Consider the following 11,375-nt stretch of genomic DNA (forward strand, 5'->3'; position numbering starts at 1 on the left):
GGCATATATCAAGTCTCATATGGAGTGTAATGACATTCCAGAATAAACTGCTACAGATCAAAGCTTCATCTGTGAACAGATAATCATCACTCACAGGACAAATCATTTTATTTTATTTTTCAAGGCAGACAGAAGGTGGCAGTCCTTCCATATCACTTAGGCTACTCATATTCAATTCAATGCAAGTTTATTTGTATAGTGCTTTTCATGATACATATCGTTTCAAAGCAGCTTTACAAGAGATGCATGTTTCTATATTAAGTTACAATTAAGAGTTATTTTTTATCAGATGAAACTATGTCAAAGTAATGTCAATATGGCAGAAATGTACATGTCTAGGATAATACAAATCATGCAGTTAGTTAATGACGTATTCAAGCACAAACGATGAACACAATGATTGTATTTTGTGATAATAATGATTCAAATGTAAGGAAAATTTGGCTGTTCTGTATATTTATTTATAGTTGGCTTCATCTGAGGTTCTCGTAGGGGTTAGTGCCATCTCCTCTCATGTCATTGGGTCTTCTGATGTATTCATAAGAGGCTGGATCCAAACTGGAGCTTGCGCAGTCTCTAGTTACCACAGGATGGGCATCCCGAGGTAGAAACAGAAAATAAAATCGAGAATAATTAACGTAGATGCTGTTCATAACATTTCAAGCAAAGAATAATCATACATTTGATCAGATTTAAGTACAAGGTTATGAGATGCATTATGTAAATGCTTGGCTAAAGAGATGTGTCTTTAATCTAGATTTAAACTGGGAGAGTGTGTCGGAGCCCCGAACATTATCAGGAAGACTATTCCAGAGTTTAGGAGCCAAATGTGAAAAAGCTCTACCTCCTTTAGTGGACTTTGCTGTCCTAGGCATTACCAAAAGTCCAGAGGTTTGCAACCTTAAAGAGCATGATGGGTTGTAGCCAGAGTACGATTTACACAATGGCCTTCAGGGGGGTCATTATATGTAAGAAATAATTGAAGACAGGCCGTTTAATTATAAGAAAATGATGCACACCTGAGGTGGTGATGCTGATGCAGTTTAACAGCATTAAAGAGGGCAAATGTTATCACTCAACTGCGTGTATGCATTTTAAACACTTTCTTTTTAAACCTTATAAGTAAGTAGCAGTATTTTGCAATCGATACAGAGCTTAATAGGTAGCCAGTGTAGAGATTATAAAGTTGGGGTGATATGATCATATTTTCTTGATATGGTAAGAACTCTAAGACTCTTTGGACTAACTGCTGCATGTTTGATAAAAATGCAGGACAACCACCTAGAAGTGCATTACAATAATCCAGTCTAGAGGTCATGAAAGAAAAAAGATACCAATTTGGAACAACTTGAGAGTGTAAACGATGACAGTATTTTGGGTGAACTATACCTTTAATTTATACAACAGTTAGTTTTTGGTCCTCATATCCAACAGTCCAACAGCACTTAGATCGCTGTTTGTATCACTCTGCCTGTCTTTGCACATTGATTTATTCAGAAATGAATCGCCAACTACATGTCACTCACAGATGCACAACGTTCTGCTGTGGCTTTATTTGGAGCTATTTCCGTTGGTGGAGCTTAAAGAACTAGCAGTAGTGTGTCTAAAATGTAAGTTGCTCAACATTAACTTCTTATTTGTTGAACTGTTGTAAAGCAATGTCACACTTGCATGCATGTTGTTTACAACCATGATTCGGCCGTAGGTGAGAGGCCTCCAGGAACAACAGCACTCTTGCTTATGTGATATTGCATAAATACTCTTTAAATCCTTAGGACCAGCTTGTAATTTTCAAAAACAACTCAGAAAGGTAAAGTTAGTTCTGAATTTTTTGTTCTGATATTTTGATATATATGCAGTGAAATTAATTTAAGTATGTCTTAACTGTCCCACTACTTCTTGGTGTCACTGTAAACTCAAAGATTATTTCCACAGAAAATATTGTTGTCATTTGTACAATGACTTCCATGAGTGACCTTCTGAAGTCTCAGATCCATTTAAAATGATGAGAAGTTATTTGATGTGATGTACGAATAGTTAAATCATCTGGTGGGGTGAAGGGGGGTGGGTGGCCTCACATCAATCTTAGAACCACACACTGTGACATCCCAGGAGCTTAGAATCGCCTCTGCATGATAGCACATTCGCTCAAGTACCAGGATTATGTTTAATTGTGTTATCACAATGAACAGGCTCTGAGGTTTGGCAGGGAGTCAAAGGCAGATAATGCTTACTGGTCTTTACCCACTCAGTGATGTGCAGAGGTGCACTTGACAAATCTAAGAAGCTTTTACACAGTGAAATGCATTGCAAAACTGCTGCTCCTCTGCACTCATTGTGTCATTGTGAAGACTAAAAAAGGTACTGTGGTTGAAATACCACACATGCTTTTATTCTGTGCCACATGAGACTGTTTTGAGTTTTGCCTTAAGGGTGAGTCATCAAGTGCAGTCATCTCATAATAAGCCGTCAACAGTCATCTCTATGTATAATTCTTTTTAAATTCCAATTCAATTCCTGAATTTGAAAGGAGGCAGGATGCAGAATTAAAAAATGTTTTAACTAGAAAATCAAATGATGGTGCTGAGACGCAGCTGACACAGAACAGCATACGCTGTTTATGTCCAGCGGATACTCTCCAAAATGGCACTACAGGGTGATGTGGAGGAGACGAATTGTTGAGTTAAGTCGTAATTTTTTTTCTTTTGCGCACAAAAAGTATTCTCGTAGCTTCGTAAAATTACGGTTGAACCCCTGATGTCACATGGATTATTTTACAGATCTCCTTGCAACGTTTCTGGACAGTTGTATTGCTGTCTATGCAGAGTCAGACAGTTCTCAGATTCTATCAAAAATATCTTAATTTGTGTTCCGAAGATGTACGAAGGTCTTACAGGTTTGAAGGACATGAGGGTGAGTAATTAATGACAGAATTTTTATTTTGGGGTGAACTAACCCTTTAACAAGTTTGAAAGATATAAGTATGTTTGAAATGCCAGCTATACAAATATGTAATTAGTTTATTTAATTTGGTTTATATATTTCACTCCCTTTTCTAGAATGCATTAACTGTGTTAAACGTCTTTGAATTACAGTTCAGTAAATACCTTTTCCTGTCATTCCTGATTTCAAATTAACTTTTGTATTCACACCTTTGTATTGGGTGTGGACAATAAAATTTACACTCATGAACGTAAAGCAATCCAATTCTCAACTTTATTTTATTTATTGATTTAACCTTTATTTAACCAGGCAAGTCATTAAGAACAGGTTCAACTCTGTTGTTTATCCTTTTGTTTTGTTCCTCTTTTCAGTCACACAGTACAGATAAACATATAATGCATGTTCTTGGATTCAGTTTCAAATTTTAATTTTTTATTTTTTTTGGTTGTTCGTGCTGTGGCTGGATACTAAAATGCACTGCTAAAGGACTGCAGTGAACTCTCTTCTTGCAGTGACTGTGTTGGACGGTGCCAATTTGCTGTTTGTGGTGTTCACAATTCACCATTGTTTGGTCGTTTTATTTTTCAACTCATACTGTTTGGACCACTGGATCACACACTTGCTAATCCCTGAAATCACTCTGGATTATGCTGCAGACTGTGGTATATTATTTCTGATATATTGTTTATATTTTTAATGCATTGTAAAACACCCTGTATAAAGTAAATATATTATTATTTGTAACTAGTGAATTTAACTGCATGACATGGCTGATCATGTGGTGTAAACATGTCGGCACACATGAGGAGGCGATCTGCTCCATGTAGTGTAAAACAACCTTCTCTATAGAAGACTGATTTAAAGTAAGTGTCTTTAACAGGTCTGTGACCATCTAATGCTGAGTACACACCACAAGATAATCGGGCTGATTTTGGGCCGATTTCTCCCCTTCCGACAATCAATGTCCCGTTTATCTTGGTGGTTCTAAAGATGATCTTATCAGATTTTCCTGTGGTGTGAGGTGTGTTAAGAGTGACTGAATCTGCTCGGAAGAACGTCGGAGGCGCCCCGATCGCGAATCGTAAATATTCAACATGTTGAATATTTACGATCAGAAATCCTGATGTGTGGGGGGGAACCCCGAGGACAAGCACGCGCGTATGATCTGGAGATTATCACGTGAAACGATACAATATCCAATCAGAACGCGAGCTGACAGAAGACGGAAGCATAAGAAACGCAGTCATGGCGCAGCACAAAAGGATTTGCACAGCAGAGATGGAGGATCAGCTTGTCGATTGGTTATAAAACGTGTCCATTTTCTGTCAAAATCATTCCAAACACTATCATCACAATTTCTTCTTGCCTATTGTCCGCCATGTTTATTCTCAAGTCTCGAGAGATTTTGCGAGATTTCCCGTGTTCACAGTCAGAACTCTGGTTGAAAATCTGTTGGTGTGTGGTGTGCTGTCTTTGTCACATTGCGGCACACCACACACTATAGGAGCAAATCTAGGATTTTTTTGTCCTCATGTTTTGTCCTCATCTTATAAGATTTTAAAAATCTTTTAGTGTGTACCCAGCATAAGGGGCCAATGGTGGAACTGCAGGGCATCTGCAAATTATTGTTTGATCTTAAACTAATTTTTAACATTATTTAGAATATGTGTGAATCAATCAAAGCCAAAGAAGTGACATTGTATAGTGATATTTTATATGATAATATAATATGATATGTATATATATATATATATATATATATGTGTGTGTGTGTGTGTGTGAAGACATTATATGTTTTGTAAATGCCAAGCTTAACAGACTGTCTGTCTTCATTTCCCTAACTACCCACACAGTCACATCCCAGCAGACAGAGTCCCCATTCATCTGCACACAGGTGACATGACCTGTCTACACTTGCACACAAACACACACAATTCCCATCTATTTGTCAGGGATTCATCAGGGACTGTCCTTTTTCACGTCTGACACAAATGCATCTTCTGCTCGACAGCAAAACAGCTGTGAGGCAAGTGCTTTCCAAGTCTAACTTGACTCGATATGATGCTGTTTAAAAGCTACATGAAGGGTTATATCAATCAACACTTCTGCATTATTGGACTTCTCTTTGTAGTTCCTGATATAGCCATTCCCGACAGGTGAGTAGAAATTTTCTTAGTCGATTTTTTTATTTTACCATAAAATTGTTTATTGTGGCTTTGCAAGACTTATGCAAAACAGCTAAGCCTCAAAACAAAGATCAAGCTCTATAACAGCAATGTTAAATCAGTGCTTTTGTATGGCTCTGAATGTTGGAGAGTAGTGAAAGAAGGCATGAGCAAGATAGATGCCTTCCATAATAGTTGCTTTAGAAAGATCTGTAACATATACTGGCCAAATACCATCTCCAATACCAATCTGTACAAAAAGACAAGATCAAATACCATATCTCAGGAGATCAAAATATGCTGATTAAGATGGCTTGGTCATGTACTTAGGATGCCCTGTGAAAGGATACCTAAAGTGGCTTTGCGTTGGACACCAGGCAAACGCAAATGTGGCAGGCCAAGAACAACATGGCGACGTACAGTGGAGACAGAGCTGGAAGAAATGGGGCTCTCATGGGGGGAAGCACAGTACAAAGCCCAGGACAGACCCAGATGGAGAGAGTTAGTTGCGGCCTTATGTCTTGATGACATCAACATCAATGAATGTGTCATCTTGATACACACTGATTGATCTCAATAGATGAAAACCTGTTGAGGTGAGAACAACTTTTTATCTATCTCAACCAATATTGTTATTTCAGTGGTTGATTCTTAAAATACAGGAGCAAACAATTTATATTAAATATAATATTTAATATAATTTAATATAGTATAATAATATAATAATACCTTTATTCTGTTCATAATTTTGAGTAGTCAAAAAACAAATGCAAATGTACTAGTTGACTTTCATTTATAAACTGATGGTATGTTCTTTCAGACTCAAGACAAAGACAGACGTACCTGCCAGCAGAACAAAGGAAATGTCCCAGGTTACGTATGTAACCATGGTTCCCCGAGGGAACGAGACGCTGCGTCGGAAAATGCTAGGGGAACGCAAAACGCTAGGGGAACGCCTTCAGCGATACCAAGCTCTGAATCATATGTGTAATCAGTCGAACGATGGGCGAGACGTCAGCGGCGGGTGACGTCATGACCAGGAAGCTTTAAAAGCACGTGGGGTGCAGCCGGCGCTAGCTTCTTAGGAGTGAAGCAAGCTCTAGCAGGGATGCCGGAAGTATGGCCTTGCGACGCAGCGTCTCATTCCCTCGGGGAACCATGGTTACATACTTAACCTGGGACGTTCCCCTTCGGGAACTCGAGCTGCGTCTGAAAACGCTAGGGGAACGAGATGTCCACGCCGCCAGACTTGCAAATCCCTGCCTAGTGTGGAAGAACACAACTAAGGCAAGAGAAAAGGGAGCCAGGAGTGGCTAAAGTAGGCGGGGCCTGCCATCCCGAAGGACAATTTCTGGAGGAGTGAGCCTTGACCCCCGAAGGAGAGGGGAGATCAGAGAACTCAAGGCTATGGAATAGCATCCTGATCCACCACTTAGCATAAGCTTTTCTGGCCTCGGGCTCAGCGCACCGCGGAGGAAACGTGTAAGAAGAGGGTGAGATAGGAAGGAGCCGGAAAACGCTAGGGGAACGCCTTCAGCGATACCAAGCTCTGAAAGGGCCTGCAGATCCCCAACTCTCTTTAGAGAAGATATAGCTAAGAGAAACACAGTCTTTAATGTAAGAAGACGATCTGATATCTCCTCGATAGGCTCAAAGGGAGGCCTACAGAGAGCTTCTAACACCACAGCGAGGTCCCAAGGAGGGACACGAGATCGTACCTGAGGCCTCAGCCTCATCACACCGCGGAGGAAACGTGTAACCAGGGGGTCCTTGCCCACTGAGTGACCATCAAGAGGGGCGTGGTAGGCCGCTATAGCCACCACTTAGACCTTCAGGGTGGAGTGGGTTAACCCCGCGGAGAAACGGGCCTGCAAGAACTCCAGCACTGTACCAATCGGGCAGTTAACTGGGTCAAGCAGGCGGTCTCCGCACCATGAAGTGAAGAGTCTCCACTTCAGGGCGTACAGTTTCCTCGTTGAGGGAGCTCTAGATTGGAGGATGGTCTCAACAACCTCGGTTGAGAGACCAGAGGCTATGAGTTGTGCCCCCTCAGGGGCCACACCCACAGAAAAAACGGCAGGCTCCGGCGTGGAGGTAGCGACTTAGCCCGCAGAAAGCGTTCATCGAGTTTGCTTTTCTGCGGTTCAGTCTGTTTCTCTGCGGGCCACTCGATGTTCAGCTTGGCAACCGCACGAGTAACTACCTCCATTAGCTCCTCATATTGTGGGGATTGAGGGGGCGAATCCTCGACGCTCTCCACATCAACCTCCTCGGAGAAAGATAGGAGAAGCGCCGAGCCCACTCTCCGGGTGGAAGTAGCTGCAGAACGGGCTTCCGATCCCAGCGAGCGGGCAGTGGATCTGGCAGGTGAGGAAGAAGATAGGGACTCGCCCGTCTCCATTCCCTCCACCAGATCCAGTTGCAAACCCCACGAGTGCAGCTGCCGCACCGTGAGGAACGCTGGTGAAGGCACCCTCCTCAAAGAGAGACTTCCGGGAGTGAAGCAAACGCAGTGGCAACTGCTCACAATGCGGACAGTCGGCCCTCTCGAGAGCCGACGCCGCGTGCTCCGCTCCCAAGCAGACCACGCACAAACTGTGTGTATCCCCGCTCGTGATGTAGCGCACCTCACGTGCTTTTAAAGCTTCCTGGTCATGACGTCACCCGCCTCTGACGTCTCGCCCATCGATTCGACTGATTACACATATGATTCAGAGCTTGGTATCGCTGAAGGCGTTCCCCTAGCGTTTTCCGACGCAGCTCGAGTTCCCGAAGGGGAACCAGGGGTTTGGGCATTAGAGCCATCTATGTCTGCTATGGATGGAAGAACACTAATGGTGTTTGCCAACGTGAGCAATCTAATTATTCTACCTGTATTTTTGAGTCAGAAGCTTAATCATCCTCATGGGATACTTATAAATCTTAGAACAGTTATATATAATATCTAACACTTATTAGTGTCTATAATTAAAACTTATGATGTAATTTTTGGCTCATAGTGAAGCGATATGTAAAAAGCCCTGTGAGAATGGATTCTGTGTTGGGCCAGACCGGTGCTCATGCATGGAGGGTTACAAGGGCAAAGACTGCAACGAAGGTAAGGTTGATAATATAATGTTTAAAATAGCACTAATTTTAAAAGCATCATATCATGAGGAATGTGATTGTGTGTGTGTGTGTGTGTGTGTGTGTGTGTGTGGTCGAAGCAGTCTTGTTGGGATCAATAAAGAGGGAGTGGGAAAGATACCTTCATTCAATGACACCAGAAGAACTAACAATAAGAGTAAAATGTGGGAACGACAGCCGAACACTTTTATTGGCTGTGTGTAGCACCTACGCTCTGCATATCCTAAAGAATCACAACCTTAGGAAAGCGTGACTGAAGATACAAATTTTTATAAGGTCCCTGATCATTTTAGTGGGCAAAAATATTATTAAAAACAAAGTATTGATTGTTTTGTTTTTTTGTGCCAACATTTATGATATGACGTGTTTGAAGTATTGAAAGTATAACAGCTCAGTATCAACGTGCTATATCAGGATCAGTTGGGCTGAGGTCTACAGATAAAATACAAATTAACTGTTTTTTGCGTATTATTTTTACTACAGATGTCAATGAGTGTGGGTTACCTATAAGACCCTGTTTCCACAGCTGCATGAACACTATGGGCAGTTACCGTTGTTTCTGCGATCATGGATACATGCTGGACACTAATGGCAAATCCTGCATCAACACAAAAGGCATCACATTTTCTTTAGTTAACCAATTGGTTGCCACATTTGTGGTGAGAGGTAAATATAACCCCAATTAATGCTGTATACATTTCCCATGTGTCCTAATTGTTTTACATTTTTAAATATAATATTTGAGTGTATAAACAGTATGTGTTGTTTTTTCCAGGTTTCTATGTTTTTGGTTTTGTTTGGTTTTTTTTTAATGTTTTTTTTTTTTTCTCTGCAGAGAAATTGGACTGCACCTCCCTTTGCTGCCGTATTGAAAGAGATGGTGAAATGGGCTGTTTGTATCCTCCAGGGCTCCACTTGGCTCCAGATAACAGAACCTGCAAATGTGATTATGTTTCTATTTGTTTCTCTGTTTTTTGCCACGGGATTGACATCCCGTGGTAACTAGGATTTACACAAGCTTCAGTCTGGATCCAGAACACCTTTTACTATTGTCATTTTGCATTATTGACACACTATTTTCCTAATTAATGCTGTTCAGTTTCTTTGACACAATCTGTATTGTTAAAAGCACTATATAAATAAAGGTGACTTGACTTGACTTGACTTGATCCCACATTCTCAGTGTTGCCATATCCCACCTTCCATTGTGTTAAACTTTGTTTGAACCTTCATTACAGACATAATTGTTTAGCTTTTGCATTATGAATTGGACCTATGTAAATTAATTAAACATGTAACGATTAAACCTATGGTCTATGAGTCCTGCTAGGACCATGATTGATAAATATAGTAAACTGTATAGCATAAATGGCAAAAATGTGCCATTTTTACTTGGGGGAAAATTTTCTAAATGCACATTGTTGCTAGGTAAGGGATGGTGTAGGAAACAGCCTCCTTTGAAGTGTCAGAATTGTTGGAGAGAGGTGAAGCAGCCAATGCCAAAAGATATCACTTTGGCATCCACTGAGAACAGGTGTGGAGACAGCTTCTCATTCAGTATACAGGGCATTTCAGCAACTCCCACATAGCAAGCTAATGGCTCTTACCTACAAGCCAGAAAGTCTATCATTAGCAAATCCTCAGCCTAAATGTTCACGATAGTTTCCTCCTGCCCAGGACATTTATCAGTTCATTTGTCAAAAGATCTCTAAAGTTGTAGAGTGACCCTGCAGAAACAATATTAAGAAGTCCTCATCCAAAATAATTTTAGAATATAAGGCAGGTCAGTGTTCATTCAGCAAATGAAGTTGGACTTGTTAAAGACTTTTAAACCTTTTATATCACCTTGAGCCACTTTAATCATATGGACACTTTTCACTTTTCCAGGTTTTTCAGAAGTGGAATTCGCCATAGTAAAGGTTGGGTGAACGGAAACAACAACATATATAATGTCTGCATTAACATTTGCTCAAATAGCAAAAGAAAAAATCCATGATAGCATTTCTATATAAGAAGAAAAAGAAGACGAAAAATATGATATAAACATACACAGGGTGCGAATTACGCAGTGACCATGCGGGCGGGGGGTATTTTTTTATGTTTTAAATAGGGCTGTCAAGTGATTATTTAAAAAAATTTTATTACATAATGTGCCGATTATTTAATCAAATGAATCTCAAATTAATGAGATTAATTAACATGTACATCATGTGCCAATTAAAGATAAAGTTATTATTAAAGATAATAGTTATCATTGTGCTAATTAAAAAAAAAACACTGAATAGACATTACAAAAAGGTAGCTGAAATATAAGTAGCTTTAGAAAGAAATATTTTAATTCAACATAAAAAATACAAATAAATAGTGAAATATAAAATTATTTGAAAAAGAAACGATACTCTGAATATAAAACTAAATGCGCCAGTAGGTGGCGGCAAAGCCCTGTCTTAAGTGAGTCATTCAATCATTCATTCAATCGATTAATTCAAATGGCTGATTCATTCAGAAACTAAGCAAGTGATTGCCTTTATGAATGGTTCACTGAATCATTGATTCACTCGATTAATTTAAAAACGTGGATTCATTAATGAAACATCTAGGTTACTTGTGTAACCCTCGTTCCCTGAAGGAGGGAACGGAGACGTTACGTCAGTCATGACTGACGAATTGGGAACTCGCCCGAGAGCCCAATCACCTTCGAGTGTTAACTAAACAAGCCAATGACAGTTGGCGTGCGTGTTTCGGGATCACCCGAAGGGGGAATCACTACACACGGGCACCTAGCCCAGCACAAGGGCTAACCTTGGGCATGCACATGAGTGCTGAGCCTGGCGTCTGGCGCTCCGCCACGCCTGACCGCCGAGGGTGCGGGAGGAACTCCACCAGGGTTCGCCCTGGGAAACTGAACTGAGGAGCAAGAAAAGCACACGTATCCGGTCCGTAGAGGAGAATGGCGCAGCAAGCGTGATCGACACCGAGTAGGTCCGGTGTTACTGCCTACCTGAGGCGAGTACACGAGAGGACACGGGCTCTACACGGAGATTATAGAATCTCGCAAACATGTTAGGCGTCGCCCAGCCGGCAGCTCTACAGATGTCTGCTATCGAGGCGCCCCGCGCCAATGCCCAAGAAGACGCCACT

The 11,375-nt window shown here is 40.9% G+C and overlaps 1 protein-coding gene across 1 annotated transcript in view; it reads right to left on the minus strand.

The window, feature by feature from the left end:
- Positions 1-250: 250 nt before the first annotated feature.
- The window catches only part of LOC107654915 (mothers against decapentaplegic homolog 1-like), a 58,121-nt gene continuing 46,996 nt past the window's right edge, over positions 251-11,375 (minus strand). The window contains exon 7 of the mRNA XM_016442249.1: positions 251-576. Within this exon, the coding sequence (XP_016297735.1) occupies positions 538-576 (39 nt within the window). The 3' untranslated portion in view covers positions 251-537. The remainder of the gene's footprint in view (positions 577-11,375) is intronic.

Source organism: Sinocyclocheilus anshuiensis, unplaced genomic scaffold (assembly GCF_001515605.1).
Source record: "Sinocyclocheilus anshuiensis isolate Anshui unplaced genomic scaffold, SAMN03320099.WGS_v1.1 scaffold1231, whole genome shotgun sequence".
In the NCBI taxonomy this organism is placed as follows: Eukaryota; Metazoa; Chordata; class Actinopteri; order Cypriniformes; family Cyprinidae; genus Sinocyclocheilus; species Sinocyclocheilus anshuiensis.